Here is a 17,327-nt window from a genome sequence, read left to right as displayed (position 1 = left end):
AAGCATTAAATGAATGCTTGTTGTACCTTTTATCAAAGGAAATGCTATTATTAAAAAAATAAATAAAAAAAAATTAGTCTTTGACATTTTTATATATTTTGGATAAATTAGTCTCGGACTCATTCTAAGTGTATGTATGAAACAACTTCTACATCCTAAGGCATGTAGAATGTGAAACTAGAGAAGCTACAAAATGTAGGAGTGGTCTAAAGGTGAGTTTACTTTGATTTCAATGTGAAAACAAATAACCACTAATAGAGAGACTACAATTTGAAAATGTATGGGAATACTTCAGATTTTATTGTTGTAAGCAACTAAATTGGTCGGTGAGAAAAATGTGAAGGACCAAATTGGTCTACACCCTTTATTTTTATTGTTTATGTTAGGAGCTTATGATTGTTGTGTTTATGTTAGGTGTGTGTATGACGTCAAGTTACAAAGTCCCTTTTAGAAATGAGTTAACACAAGAAAATAAAATAAAATAAAGGGTGAAGACCAATAAAATCATAAGCTCGTAACATAAACACAATAATCAATCATACTGACACACACCTTCTACAATCAATCTGAAGTATGTATGAGTCAAAGCGCTTGTATATGAGAATGCTTTAAACCATTCATATTCTTGAAACTCTTTGTCTGGTCCATGTAAATTTGCTCATATATATAGATTGTTGTGAAATGTTGTCTTCACATTCATATGCTCTAAATGCATATTTTGGCTAGGTACCAAGGGCAGGCTAACACTGCTCTGATAGAAGTATGACATAGACCAGAGAGAAACTCTCATCATAGTCAATCCTCTTATGTTGGTTGGTGCTACAAGACAAATCTTGAACTCTTTCCCTTCATTTTGTGTCACTGATGGTTTTCTCTTGTACACCGACCTAGAATCGACATCCCTTTTTCCCCCTTAGGAAGCTAATTAAACAAGTTCTTATGCCTGATTTTTCTTCAAGGACTCCATCTTCTCCAGCATAACATCCATCCACTTATCTTTCTCATGGCTAGTATATAGCCTCTCAAAAGATGGATTGGTCCCCCCCATAACTAGTAAGAAGTGCATAAGCTGCCAAGTCTTCGTACTCATATCTTTCTAGTAACTTAAAAGATAACATCTCTGGTGATTAATTACCATATTTGAAACTGGATCCTATAACTCTAATCCATTCATTCGCACCTTTTGCTTAACAGGGGAAAACACACATTTCTTTAACTCTGGGTCGATATTCATTTGATATATCCTTATAAGTTAAAATCCTAAAAATCCTTAAATTTTTTAGATCAATGATGTTACTTATCCATACCTCATATGCCACCTTCCCCTCCGATGAAGCTCATGGTGACATGTTGAGATCACACGCCATGTTAATTGTCTCTGCTCAAAAAGTCATTCGGAGACCAACATTTAATTTGAGATATCTTGCATTTTCGGTTAGAGACATATCCATTCTTCTTAGCACACCATTTTGTAGTGGTGTCTTTCGAACTGAAAAATGTCTTTGAATAACATGTTCCTCACAAAATTTCTAAAAAATTGCATTATTATACCTTCTCTCATTATTTGACCATAAATACTTGCTTTTTTGTCTGTTTGATTCTCTACCTCTGTCTTCCACAACTTAAACTTGGTCAAGGCTTCATATTTGTACTTCAAGAAATATACTCAAACCTTGCAATAAAAATCATCAATGGAAGTCATGAAATACTTAAATTAATCCCTCACATCCGCCGCGAATTATATCCCTACTTCAACATCGGTAGTGTGTTTGATGGAGTTCTTTGCTTTTCGAGTTTTTGAAGGGATCATGCCATGATGGAGACGACAGCGGTATGATGGACGAGAGCAAGGTCGATGCTGCTTGAGCAGCCGATGATGAAGACGTGGCGGTTGGTGATTGGGATCTTGATGGGATGGGGACAGAAGAGGAAGTAAAGGAGGGGGAGGAGGATGAAGAAGGATAAAAATGCGTCGACCATTGGTGAAGCTTCGGAAACGAAATCGAAACCTTGAACAATTATATAATGCTACTACTACACACCATTAATTTGGAACATAAATTGAACATGCTTCAAGCATCTTCAATGATACTTAAATTTGGAACATAAATTGAACATGCTTCAAGCATCTTCAATGATACTTATCAAGACCATGTTTCTTAAAAAAAATAGATGAATAACCGAGAATTTAAGTTATAACAGATGAGCTTATAAACTAGCTTACAAAAGATTAATTAGTTGATTGAATTTGTATTGTGTCATAAAATTATTGTTCAATTAGTTTAGAAGTTTGAAATGACATAAGAAATGTATGTTTGATTAATATTTATTTTTTCAATTAATATTGCAAGAGTAAAATTGAGATAAAAAGTGATAAAATCTAAACTACTTGAATTAAGTTATCAAAAAATTGTATAAGCTCATAAAAATAAGCTCCAAGCTTGTGAAAAAGTTACAATTATCAAACTTGTCTTTTTTTTAGCCAAATGAGCTTATAAGACATAAGTTATAAGCTAAAAAATAAGTCTTGCCCAAGTGACGCTTAGTGTACGTTTGAGTTTGTGTTGACGGAACTTGATTTTGAATTAATTAATTATGTACGGTTGATTTTGGCCTAAAATGAATTGAAAATATAATAATTTTTATTTGAATACATTCATACAAAAGTGGATTGAACAATAATTTTAAGTGTTAATAATTTTGCTCAAGTGAATTTTAGTATTATAGTTTGTTTTGGTTAGAAAGCTAATCTACAAACAAAACAGAAATGAAGAGAAAAATGTAAAAAAATACTCCCTAAGGAAAAAAGCTCTTAAAGAATCATTCCTAAGCAATGCTTCCAAAGGAGAAGCACAAATTAACGGATCATTGTTGAAGGAAGCTCCAAGTTTCACCAAAAAGTCCACACACACCTATTCTCTTCTCTAATGATGTGTCAAACAGAAACAGTGACACTGCTTTGATGAAACATCTTTTTATGTCTTGAATGAACACTTCAAAGACATTGATACTATTTTTTTTACGAGACATTGATACTTCACAATTGAACCGTTTAAGAGATTGATGCAAAGAAGTGAATCATAGTAGCAAACAAACTCATTGATACCCAAATTATTGGCCAGTATCAGACCGTGGTAAATTGCAAACAACTTAGCGAGCATAATATCAGAAAAACCTGCAATGACACCTGAATAAAATGGTAAGTAGTAGCCAGCATTATTTCTTATGACTCCCCCAAAACCGGTCCAAATTGGAGACCCGAGCTTGTGAAACACATTTTTATTTTTCGAAAAGATTGTTTTTGAAGCCGCGCATTAACAATTTTACAAGGCATATAAAAATATTAGGTTTAATTACATTTTTAACAAATAATATTCACAATTAGAAAAGCTTTGGGTTTCTATCAGCAGCATTATACTCTCAGCGTGTAGCATGTTGCAAGTTGCATTAATAAGAGGTTTCATATTTGAGAAACAATGCATAAAGTAGCTCATTCCATGTATCAGGCACACCAGGAAGACACCAATGGCTACAATCTTGGCGATTTGAAGTTGCATTTGGACCCAAATAATATTTAGATAGATGTCCATCTTTTCTCTGACTTGTCATCTTTGTTACATTCAATACCATAAAAACTTGGGAAGAGTTTTTGTGTGCTAATATTGCAGAATTGGCAATTTTGAACTGTGACCAACTATCTTTAGGTACTGATGCGGATCCCTGTTCTGGCATTGTTTCCAAATGACATTTTCCACCTTTGTTCCAATCTCCACCTCTGTAATACATGTCACATTAATTTAGGTTTTGAACAATTGTACACATATATATACACTAGTATAGTGACCCGTGCCAAGCACGGGAAATAAAAAACTTTTAGGATCAAATGTATAGATTTTATATTAATTTATAGTATTAAAGTTATAAGTGTGGTTATAATTTAAATTTGACATGGGAAAAAAAATATCATTTTAGCATATGTAATATTTTTGCAAAAATACGTCAACGTACTGTATATTATTATTTGTTGACATAATGTATTTTATTAATTATAAAAACTAAAAAATTTATATTTTTTTATATAATAGTCAGTGTCAGATGTATACACCTAGTCTGTGAATGCAAACGTTAAATTTTTTACGGGTGTGTATAAGTATAGTTTGAGCTACAGAAACGCCGATTGTTATTTTTTTTATTTTTTACAAAATCAATGGTCTAAAGTAAATATTGTATTATGTAAAAAAAAAAAACGTTCCGCGTATTATTATACCTGAAAAGTGCATCAATTAAAAGTCAATGGCAGGAGGATCTGCTTATATAGAAATTGCATGTCTTGTAATGACCAGTACGTCTTACAAAGAAATAAAAAAAAATGACTTCCAAACAATTCGCAACTTTTGTTTTCTAAATTATAGCAACAACAATTGTAAAACATAACCAATGATCATACTTTTTGAAAAACTTCACGATACACAACATTTGTGGTCTCCTTGCAAACATTATTATCTTCATCCAAGATGAGCAACTTCAAACCTTTTCTACATGTAACTCGAGAGACAGCGACATAGAGTTGTCCATGCGTGAACACAGACTTAAGAAGATTAACTCCCACTCGAGATAAAGATTGACCCTGACTTTTATTTATTGTCATTGCAAAACAAAGCGTCAATGGAAATTGTCTGCGCCTGAATTTGAAGGGTAGTCCTGGATCACTCGAAATAAGATTCATCCTCGGAATGAATACCCTGGTAGCTACCGTTTTTCCTGTAATTATGGTAGCAACTATCATGCTCTTCCCTAGATGTGTAACTGTCAGCCTCGTACCATTACACAGTCCATTGGCATGATCGATGTTTCTCATCAGCATAACTGGACATCCCACCCTTAGTTTCAACCGGTGATTTGGAATTCTAGAGCTCTTAGTACCATAAAGAAATTCTGTTGTGAACCACTCGCTTTGGACATCAGAATTTTCACCCGTTCGACAAACAGAATCAGAGCTTAAATACTTTTTCTCTTCATCTGGAATCAGTGACATCATATATTCGTTAACATGCTCAGCTGAATCAAGCGTTGGTGCGAGTATTCCCTTTCTTGGAAAAATAGCGGGTCATCAAGGTTATCATTCAAATCAGGATACATAAAGTCTATAAGTGACATCAACAGATTTGTTGTGTCTGATATGAGCAAATCTTCAAGAATTTCTACCTGCATTTCACCATTCTCATCCGAAGTGTCGTTGACGTCTCTAATTACCAAAATTAACAATTTCTTCCTGCTCTGCAGGTACCGAAGATGCACCTAATCTCATATTAACAGTAAGCCTCAACAAATTACAATAAGCCCATATCTTTGATGAATTGATTGAGGCATCAACAATATCCTGCCTCGTTCCTTTTCGAACAACAGGCAATATCTGCCTGAAATCACCACCTAAAACTACTGTCATTCCACCAAAATGTCTAAACTCGTTTAAGGGATCATTCTTGGACATGGGATCATTCTTGGACATGATATCATGCATTGATCGGTCAACTGCCTCAAAGCACCATCGGTGCATCATTGGAGCCTCATCCTAAATTATCAACTTTGCAGCATGCACCAGGTCTGCCCTAGGACAATCCTTTTCCATCGTAAGCGATGATGCCTCATTAATCTCAATAGGGACTATTAGTGTCGAGTTCACGGTTCTTCCACCTGGTAATAGAAGAGTCGCTATAGTGCTGGATGCAACATTCAATACAATTAACCCCTTCGATCTAACAGCAGCCGATAATGTTTTCCATATAAAGGTTCTTCTAGTACCACCGTAACCATAAAAGAAAAAGAAACCACCGTCGTCAGAATCAACGGACTCCATGATTTTGTCATGCACACATCTTTGTTCATCAGTTAGCATCAGTAACATATCAGCGTGTGTCTTTTCCAGTTCATCTTTGTTGTAATTTAGCTCATCAACGATAAGCTTGTTTGTGAAAGTTGGCATGTCTGTTGCGTTTGGCCTGGGCATAGATTTGAAATCAGTAAGCGACTGTCTGTTTTCTTGAAGCAGCATTTCAATTTCAATCAAACACAGGTTCTTCACGTCATCGTCACTGATATGCAGATCTTCATATTAAATGTAAAGTCACGAAATTAATATTAACACCCTTGCATGCATATGTGTGCACGTTGAAGAGAAAGAAAAAATATTAGCTTTATATGAGAATCCTTTATATTTAAACATATCAGCCTAAAAAATGTGGAAAATGCTGAATGGTATCGTAGAGTTAGTAACTCTTAGTTTGTTCTTTACTATATCCTAAAAAAGTACCTCTTAACTACTTAAACTACTCTAATCAGCCTTTACTATATCCTTGAAGACACACCCCTCGAAAACAACATTGTCATCAAGGTTGGAATGTGCTAAATTTCTTAATGTATAATAGTCTTCAAATGTATCACCCTTATCCCTATTTTTTGTTAGTGAAGTACTGTTTTTCTTCACATCTTCAACAATAACATGAGTAGTTTCTCTCCACTTCCTTTGCATAAGCTTTTCATTTTGAGAAAAAGAGAGATAGAACCATTTGAAATAAATTATTTGTCTAAGAAACTTTTATAAAAATAATTGCCTCGTCCATGTCATTTGCACCCTGATGCTAAACTCGTCATCACAGAATTCCAAGCAATTTTGGCTTGTGTTGCTTCAAAAACAACAACAAAGGAGTACGCAAAGAAAAGTGCGGTGGAGACAACACTAACAAAGCGTATCTCAGTGGAGACATGTTTTTACTTTGAATTTTAATGTTACCTCTTAATGCATTTTAAGTGCAGCTTTTCCTTTTAAAGTTGCATAGTGACACGCCATTTGTTCTAATTCTCATCAATGACAATTACAACATGTTCTAGCGTTAAAAAGAAAAACATATCATTATGTCTTGAAACATGCCTATTTTCATTTCTGTCTTTGTCATAAAAACTAAAAATGATAGTAAGAGAATATAAGCAATGCAACGGAAATTAACGTACTTATTTTATTTACTTTTACTCGAACAATTTACATATTTATTTAAGTTTAACTATATATATATATATATATATATATATATATATATTTTAAATTGAATATTAATCTACACAAAGTTAGTGAATATTTAAGTTATTTGATATATAAATCAGTATAAATTTAAAGTAACTTTAGTATAAATTGTAAAGTTTTTTTTACAAAAAATATAACTCGTAATTTTGTGTAATTTTTGTAAAAATATTATATAGTTTTATTAAGATATTTGCTTTTACAAATATAAAGTATATGTAGTTTACAACTATATTTTATTTTAAATTAGCATCTTTATCCTAACTAATAAATTGTTTCAAGGGGTTGAATAGTTCAAATGGTTTGAGTTAAGGAATAAGAAGTTTGAGATACTGTGGTCAAACTGAAACGAAAGAGTAAAGATTAATCTGACAACTACAAATTTGTGGGCTACAATCCAATCTCATATCCTCTTTACATTCACAATATCTTTTTTTCATTCTTATCCTCAATAATGCCTACACCATTTCTCGATCTAACTATTCCAGTTTAACAATGCTTAAATACTGAACTATCTAATTCTTTCACCTTTTCACCCACCCACTTAGTTTCTTGTTGGCACTTAAAATTAATCTTCTTCCTAGTCATAACGTCAATGATTTCCATATATGTTCAAGTAAGGGTGCCTTTATTCCATGTTCAAAAACAGATCATACTCTCATGAACTAACTTCTTTACCCACACTTGTTCACAAAGGTGGGGGACCCTTCATTATTTTTTACTTCATTCAGGCATCGATGTATCCACCTTTGGTCATTTAACATTGTACTTGAGCTATACAACACGTTTCTTCTAGGCACTGACCTAATGTTCACACTATTATATACTTGGTCCATGCCATAGAGATTCAAAGTGTTTCAATTAAATTCAAGTGTTCAAGTTTTAAACAGTAGAATCTAGTCCAAGTCCTGAAATTTTTATAACATTTAATTAAAGAGTTTTTCTATCATGTGCAAATTTACACATGTTAAGAAGTTTAAAGTAGTATCGTTGATTTGGAACTTGTGTATTTTCTATTAATATGTAATTTTTTAATAAATAATTATTGTTTTTCAATAAATAGTTGCTGCTTTTAGATACTTTAACATGTGCAATAATGCACCCTTTAACTATATATATATATATATATATATATATATATATATATATATATATATATATATATAAAAGATATTTGTTAAAAAGTTATGTGCAATTATTTGTTAATCCATCCTAATGAAACTTGATTGCATCAAGTAATAGATTACAATGAAAACTGACCCATCATGTGAACACATGTAGGCGCGGATACAAAAGCATGTTTGCTTATTTTGAAATAGGTCTCCTCATCGATAATTAATTTTTTTCATACCCATAACGATCATAAAATTATATTTGCTTAAATTTAATTTTTTTTTGAATATTTTTTTTAATTAGACGACGAATGAATTGAATGATTCTATTTCCCTCATCAATGGAACTCTATTCAGTTCATTAAAAAACAATGACATATTGAAAGTGCCCATCCCACTATTACTAAAAAAAAAAAAAAATTCAGAAGAAAAACAGGTATATTTTTATTTTATTTTTTAGGAAAAAGAATGGTTTGCATGGTATAATATGAGTTAGAGTGTCCGTTGTACTCTCTTCTATTATGTATTATTTTTCATATTAAAACTCAAAACCTTTTTGTACAAAAAAAAACTCAAAACCTTTAAATATCCAATTTTATTCATTTTACTTTTGATAAAATATATTTTTTTAATTTTGATTTAATGCACATTAGGATTATAGAAATAATTTTTTTTAATGATTTCTATAATAAAAAAATTCATAATAAAAACACTAAAAATTTCAATTCTTGTAAATAAAAAACTATAATAATCATTTATAAGTATAATAGAAATTTCTACAACTAATTAATTAGTTTATCTTTAACTTTCATTTAAAATTTAAGGGTGACCATTGTTTTTCTGTTAAATTTTAAATTAGCAACCACATAATATCAAATAAGTTATTTTTCCCAATTTTTTTTATTAGTATGAAGTTCATATTTTGATTGATTCTCATGATTACCAAGAACTTGCTTGGTTTGATTTATTTTTTATTTGAAAGATGGTTTAATGATCTATTGTTTACCAAGAATAGTAGAAACATGTATTGAAGATTCGGATGAGGGTCAAGAGTAAACACAACTAAGAGAATGAGACATACCTATTTATTATTGCTTGATTTAAAATATTCCTTGAATTTGTTTTTTGTGATTGACTTGATTGAAGCATTTCAAATTTCTACAATTTGTTTACCTTTAATACAATTAATTCATGGGTTTTATTTTTTAAAAAATAAAAGAGGATTTTTTTTTATGATGGTTTAAAAGTCATTTAAAGTTGATTGACTATGGAAAACGGAAAACTTGTTTTATATTCTCAAATGATTTAAAGAACTCAGTGAATTTCTTTTTTAAGATAGCCCTGATTGTAGCATTTCAAAGTTTCAACAAATCATTTATAATTAATACAATTAAAGTATGTGTTTAATTTTTGAAAGAACAAAATAGGATTTTTTTTAAGCTTATTTAAAGGTTATTTAGAGGTACTTTCTAACAATTTTTTATGTCGTATTCACGCGGAAGTCACGATCCCTTGCTATAAGCATACACAACAACTAATAACAATCACTTGAACTATTTTATTTCTCCCAAGTCTTTGGAATCAAATGTCGTGAAACAAAGAAAAAAAAGATAGCCTATTTAAAAAGTTTGTACCAAATTAATTTCTTTCAAAATATTACAATATTTATTTCAAATATTACAATGCGATCACTTATTTAGAAAGTTTATACCAAATTAATTACATTCAAAATATTGTTGATCCTTAGAGATGTTTGTCTTAATTAAAAAATAATAATGTCTCGAATTTTCATAATTTATAAACATAAAATATAAACTCCTTAATTATTTGGTCAAAGGTTTATTTCATGGCACTACAAAAAAAAAAGTTTTATTTCATGGCATTCTTAAATTTTTCTCGAAAAAAGAGTTTTCTCTTTACTCTTTTGTGAAAATGACTAAATGAGCTGTAACTATATAAATCAATTAATTTTTTTTATTATTTTTATTAATTACCATTTACATTACAACATATATGGTGTTGTGATGGATAAATAAAATATGTCAATTAAGATTATTACTTCCCTCAACAAAAAAAATAAAATCATAACAAATTAAATACTAAAATTTGTAAGCAATAAACGAATATACAATTTACCGAAGAAAAGAGGACATGAGATTGTTGGTTTGGAATTGAAACTTCGGTGTTGCCATTTGATAGTGTGTGTGCATGATGTTTATTTTTTATTTTGACTAAACCGACTTTAAAAAATGGAGAAAATGATAAACTCCATTATAAACTAATTGTAGTAAAAAGCATTAAAATGATGATTAATTTATTAACTAATTTCATCAAAATACTCATTTGTTCCATTTTTCAGTCTGATTACATATAAATTATAACAAAAAATTATACAATTCTTCTTTGTATAAGAGACATAAAAAGTGACTCATCATAGTAGAAAATTTATCTAGATTCTTTTCTAATAAGAACGACTATTTTTTTTTTAATCTCAAAGTTTGTCATAATGTCATCTAATTTTTTCCTCTAGGCCCTCGTGTGAAGAATATGTTGTCTTGAACTCAACCACCAAATAATCAGTTTCATCTATAAAATAATATCTCAATATTCTTATTTTTTGTACTTGTTCGTGATTTCTTGATTCAAATCACCTGTATGCATCAGAACCATAAAAGCAAAAAAAAAAATATATAGTATTCATTTATGAACCATCCATAAATTTAAACAGAATAATAAAGAAAACAAAAAAGCATAAACTATGTCATAAAAACATAAGGAAGAATAAAATAAGTCACCGGAAAAAAAATTAAAGGAGAAATGAAGATTTTTTATATAGGAGAGACGAAGAAACTATTTTTATGTTGTGAACGTTTGATTCATCAAAATCGCAGCATGAAAGAAATATTACTCTTGAAACATTGACATCAATGGAAAAAATATGAAGAAAAAAGAATAAAAAAACTAAACAATCTTTGTGTGAACATTTGAATCATCAAAATCACAACATTAAGGAAATATAAATCTTGTAGCATTGATATCACAACATAAAAGAAATATAAATCTTGTAGCATTGATATCAAAGTAAAAAAAAAATGAAGAACAAAGAATAAAAAACTAAACAAAATAGAAAGAAAAAGAAAGAGTGACATAGAAAAAAAAAACGGGGGATAAGAGTTGTGAATTGTGATGTGAAATTATGTCAATCCAAATTTCTAATTTATACACTTGTTTCACACCGTAATTTGGTATAATAACCATTATTTTTTTAACATTCTTAAAAAACAATTGTTCTATATAGGGTATTCATTTACAAAATTATTTGGTCATGAATCAATTTTAATGTCCTTAAAATATTTTAATAGCCATTAAAAGCGTATCATAAAAAAGTGTCCTATTCTAAGTTTTTTTTTTTTTTGAAATCTCCTATGCTAAGTTTGAGGTGATTTTGACATATATATTTAACATAATCATTTAAAAATATCGTAAAAATAGAGGTCATTTTTTTTTCTTCCGATTATGTGTTTTTTTTTATTATTATAATATATGTAATGATCCAAGCTTAAACAATTAAAATTTTGATCAGTGATAATAGTGAACATTTTCTCACTAAATGTTTCATTAAAAATAATAATTCTTATTAATAGTTTTTTTTCATTATTGTTTTCACATTATAGTGACATTTAAGTTTGACCCTTTTTTATAATAATATTACAATATATAAACTTCTTTATTTTCTTAACGAAAATACGACATATGCTATTTTTTAAGAACGAAAATACAAAACATAATGAAGTGTATCATTTGGTTCTGTTACTTTTAATTTCAAACACAAAATAATTTAGATATAAATAGATTCGTGTGTATATGTGTGTGAAAAGAAAAAATTCAATTAAAATAATAGTTCAGATATATTATATATTTAATATTCCATGAATAGCAACACATGAAATTAGAATAATTTTATAAAACTCAAATAAAAATAAAATTAACAGCATTAAATGTCAAATTCATTGTGAGCAAAAGAAAATATATATATATATATATATATATATATATATATATATATTTTTTTTTTTAATAATATGGCTCGTTTGATATAAGTTATAAAACATTTAAAAAAAACATAAAAAAAAAATAATGCATGTTTTTTTGTTTTTTGTTAATAACATGGCTACTTGATATAAGTTATAAAATATACAACGACAGTCTTAAATTTAATCGGTTTCTCTCAAAAAAAAAAGATTAGTTTAAATAGGGTATCAATCGGTCAATGTTACAACAATATTTTTCATTAAAAAAATTATTATTAATTTCTTTTTTAGAGAATTTATATATTGCATTACATTATAATACAAATAATATAACACAATGATATAATATAATTGATACATATGATACCAAAAATGAATTACAAAAATTAATAGTGAAAGTTATAATAATGCAAAGTTATAATAATTCCAAAAATAATGCATAAGAATAAAACAACATTAGAGTGCCATGTGTCGTGACTTGAAAGAAATTCTAAAACATTAAAATGTGGTGACACATGTCAAGAAGAGAAGAGAAGAAAAATGAAATAGGTCCTAAATTTATATAATATAGATTCAAAAGGAAATACGTGCTTGGAATTGAAAATAATACAAATAATAATAATAATAATAATAATAATAATAATAATAATAATAATAATAATAATAATAATAATAATAATAAAAGTGAAGAAAAATTGAATTAATTAAATACTCAAACAAATTGCAAACCTGAAATGCACAGGAGCATAAGTACGAAAGAAAACTTGAGTCTTGCTAGGATTTATTGTATCTTGTATCCAATTTAATGTTGTGTCAATAGACCTCTTATATGCATCTTCTACCTTCATTTCCAACTTAACTTCCTCACCTTCTTGGAAGTAACAACCCCTGGACAATCATGAAAAATGTCAATCTTTTTCACATAAAAAAAAATGGATAAATGTTATATAGGTCGCATATTATAAAATTAGAGGAATAAAAATGAGGTTTGATTATTCATTTAGTCCTTGTAAATATAGCAAATTTTGATTTTAGTATGGATAATTTTTTGTTTTTTACTTTATCAACATAAATTGATCTTTTTTGGTTTTTGACATTAATTTTCTGTTAAAAACTGATGTGGTGAACATTAAGTCAAATATCAACGCGACCTAGCAATCCGATAAGTGCGTTCCACACATTTTTTTTTTCATCAAGTAGCTCAGTGGCTAGATTCACACACATTATGTGTGGAGAGATTCACACACATTATGTGTGGAGAAGTGGGGAATCCAGGGTTCGAACCCCGGCCCCTGCACAAATTATCTCTGGTAGCTACCAACTGAGCTACACTTACGGGACCGTTCCACACGTTTTTTTTTTCTTTCTAATAGTAATAACTCATAAATGTGTCATCCATCAGATGGATCTTCATTAGCCATATGGTAGAAAAGTTTAGAAAAACTAAAACCAAAGTTTATTATTTTTGCAGAAATTAAATGTATAAATAAACCTAAAAATAAAGACAGGTTGAATTACCCTTTGATGGTTTTCTCATTATTCCACCAATGTCCTGTGTTAAGAACCAAAACATCAGCATCTTTCCATTTCCAAGAGTTCCAATCCATTTGATCAAGTTTTAAGGTTGTCCTAACCTTTTCAGTTGTTCCTTTAGGAGGCCTGCTTTGCAACACAAGAAATGGAGCTCTATAGTATTCTATTGTACAATTAAAATCCTTGAATTTGAACACCAAGAACCCTTTGTGCTTTGTAATTGGGCTACCATTTACTTCATAAATTGATTCCTTGTTAGGAACTTCAGAAGAGAGCATGCATAGTAGTGATTCCCATTGGTTTCTTCCAATTGAGTCCCCAACAAACACTAGCCGCTTGTTTCTTAGTTTGTCCAACATCATTGTTGCATTGAATCTGTTTTTTCATTGGTGAACACCGCCCAATCAAAGTCTTGAATTTATTCCAACTACCTTTAAGTTGAAATATTTTAGGTTGAAATAAACCTTTCGCGATTCTTTAAGTTAGATGTTTTTAATAAATTAGTCTTTCAACTTTATTTTGTTGTAACAAGTTAGTCATTTAAGTCATAAAATATTTTTATCATTACCATCTTTTCATCAAACTCAGTTAAAAAGTGTTTATGTAGACATTTAATGTTAGGTTGGTGAATCCAAATTTATTGCTCCCAAAACTAGGATTTTAATTTGTATTATTCATTCTTAGTTTTATGAAGTATATTTTCGTACACAACCTACCTTAGTTTTTTAGTGAGAGAAACTCAAACTTCTCTCTAAACTTTCTTTCTCCTTCATTTGTCGATGAGGGTGGTTTTAGGCCATTTTTTAACCTAAAATCAACCCTCTATATCTTTTTTCCTCTTTTCTTTCAATCTAAATAAGTGGTTTTCACATATATCAAGTTTTTCCTTTTGTGATTTTGTCGTCTAATTGCGGCGTTGTGTTGTTAGTCGTCTTGTGCGGTGTTTGATTTCGCGGTGTTCGTTTAGTTTCTATTGAAAGATCGACATCCGTCAATTACAAGTTCAATCAATGATTTGGGAGTGAATGTTGCAGATCCAGAAGTATGTGAATTTCAGTGACTTAGATTTTATCATATTCTTTGTAGGCATTTTGCCGTTATATGCTATTAACTTGAGTGCTGTGAGTTTGTTCACAGATTCATCTTTTACATTAGCGATGTTTGTATCTGATGTGATGTACTCTATCAATTTGAATGAATGAATATCGTTTTGTTTTTGTCAATTTTTTTCTTGGTTTAAAATAAAGTCAATTGATTACTTGATTTATAATTTTGTTTATGAGGCAAGAAGAAGGAGAAAATGTGTGTAAGAGTAATCATGTTTAGTGTTGTAATCACATTTTGCACTTGCCGCCTCACTCATAAATGGTAACTAAACATTTTTTAACGAAATTGGATGACAGCATAATAACAAGTAAATATTTTACGACTTAGGGTCAATTTTTTTTTTGTTGCAAAAAAATAAATAAATAAAAGGATTAAGTTGTTAATATATATTTTCATAAAAAAAAGTTGTTAATATATATAGTAAAGGACTAATTTGTTAATAACATTCAATTTAAAGGACACATGGAGTATTTAGCCTAAACAAAACAAATGCACAAAGAAATAAGTAAACATCCCAATGTGAGAGGGAATATGCTTAGTGGAATTGGACCAAATCAACAGAGAGGACAAGATCAAGTTAAATATTATGAATTAAAATAATTTTTATTAAAATATGTTTTCTATATTTCACAATAAGACCTAATTTATTTACAAACTATTAGAATATACACAGAATTTTACAAAAATGAGACCCAATTTATTTACAAACTGTTGAATTGGTTTAGAAAAAATTGATAGTTGATATTTAGTTAATATTTTTTTTTCGATTAACATAATAAGGGTCAAATTTAGAGAGAAAAAGGTAAGTTATAATCCCAAATACTACTTGAAGTAGTTATTCAAAAGTGGTCTTTTAAATTATATATTTATAACAGGTTATTTCTTTTAAGTTTTTTTTTCTTTTTTTATAAATTGGTCCTTAAGATTTTCTTTTTTGTTATCAATTGGTCATTTAAATCATATAATATTTACATTATTACCTATTTTCAGTCAACTTTTTTAAAATAAAAAAAAACTTAGGATTATTTAACATTGAGGTGGTAGGTTCAAAAGCTCATGACATCAAACATGATTATTTACTCACATTTTTTTTCTTGTTTTTGAATTCAAGCCTAATTTTACATATAAGTATTTCATCAACAAGTAATCGATCACTATTTTAGATTATTATAAATCAAGTAATTAGTCAATTTTATCTCAAATCAAGACTGAATAATACACATATGAACCCTATTTTGTGAGCAGTGAATTTAGACATATTAACTTTATATTAAATCGCCAAATAAACATTTTTTAATTGAGTTTGATGAAAATATGATCATGGTGTAGATATTTTCTAACTTAAATGATCAATTTGTAACAAAAAACTTAAATGAATAATTTGTTATAAACATCTAACTTAACGGATCGCATATGATATTCGTCTTAAAAAAATAACATTAGCTAGTAAAAATCAAATATGTCTATTTGATCATGCAAACTTTTTTTTTTTTTTTGAAAGGGTCTATTTTGATCATGCAAACTTATGAACTATAAATTACTTAAAAATTGGTTTTGACAAACAGATTCTTAGTACCTGGGCAAGTTACAATCATTTGGTTGCCATCTCCACTTTGTGTAGAACAAATCAGGTCTTCCATTCTCAGAACACCTAAATCCTAAATCAAGAAATTTGCAATCTTTCGATTGATACAATGGATACCTTTCATCCCAAACCCAATTTCCTTCAAACAAATCACAATCACCACCCTTTTCTCCAAGAAAGTCAACTCTACTATGTTCATGTTCCGTTGACAAAGTCAACTTCTCGAATTGACCCGAAATACCAAACCTTCCATCAAGTTCTCTAAACTCCAAGTAGAAGAAACAGCATGTAGTAAAGGCAAGTACTAGGAAAAATCCAACAACACTCAAAGATGGTTCAAACAACCTCAAACGCTTCACATTCCTTGACATTTCAAACATTACCATGTCTTCCACCACTTGTTGGTTTGAAGAACTTTTAGCAATATACGACACTTTTTCATTTCATGCTCCACAATAAAATTGAAGCATTTTATAATTAATCTTTGCTTGATAGATCAATTTAGCCAATGATAAGGCAAACTGGAAAAAAGAAGTATTTATATGCTAGTTGAACAAGCAATTGCTTCATGTTATATCTTTTATACTCATAATGATTAATGTCAAATATATATACTTTCTATACATGTGATCTATCATACATATTAGATTAATACTATATATGATGATATACATAAAATTTTATCATAAGAGTGACTTAAATTATAAGAAACCGAAGAGTACGTTATGGGAATTTGTCAGTGCATATAAACAAATAAAATAGGAGGGGAAACGTGGGTAAGTTTAAGATTGAGATTGGAAGTAGAACAAAGGAAGGGTGGGAAGAAGCGTGCCACACGTGCTTATTTTTTTTGGGAATGGAAATACCTTCATATTTTAAGAAGA

The 17,327-nt window shown here is 29.3% G+C and overlaps 1 protein-coding gene across 1 annotated transcript; it reads right to left on the bottom strand.

The window, feature by feature from the left end:
• Positions 1-3,272: 3,272 nt before the first annotated feature.
• LOC146944537 (protein trichome birefringence-like 10) lies at positions 3,273-16,996 on the bottom strand. Its single transcript, XM_085742902.1, has 4 exons — positions 16,435-16,996; positions 13,737-14,126; positions 12,948-13,106; positions 3,273-3,775 (listed from the first exon to the last, which is right to left on the bottom strand). The coding sequence occupies exons 1-4, from the start codon at positions 16,827-16,829 to the stop codon at positions 3,448-3,450; spliced, it is 1,272 nt and encodes a 423-aa protein (XP_085599028.1). The 5' UTR covers positions 16,830-16,996; the 3' UTR covers positions 3,273-3,447.
• Positions 16,997-17,327: the final 331 nt, after the last annotated feature.

This window comes from Medicago sativa, chromosome 2 (assembly GCF_051527215.1).
Source record: "Medicago sativa cultivar Bolivia chromosome 2, Bolivia_mono, whole genome shotgun sequence".
NCBI lineage: Eukaryota > Viridiplantae > Streptophyta > Magnoliopsida > Fabales > Fabaceae > Medicago > Medicago sativa.
The sequence above is the reverse complement of the archived record's forward strand: the minus strand, read 5'-3'. Positions and strand labels throughout refer to the sequence as shown.

Bases quoted from the DNA above. Each gene is read 5' to 3' on its own strand.
- LOC146944537 (XM_085742902.1), bottom strand. From the start codon at position 16,829: ATGGTAATGTTTGAAATGTCAAGGAATGTGAAGCGTTTGAGGTTGTTT. The intron at 13,107-13,736 runs GTAATTCAACCT...ATGATTGTCCAG, and splicing joins AATGAGAAAACCATCAAAGG to GGGTTGTTACTTCCAAGAAG. The intron at 3,776-12,947 runs GTTTGCAATTTG...CATGTATTACAG, and splicing joins TATGCTCCTGTGCATTTCAG to AGGTGGAGATTGGAACAAAG.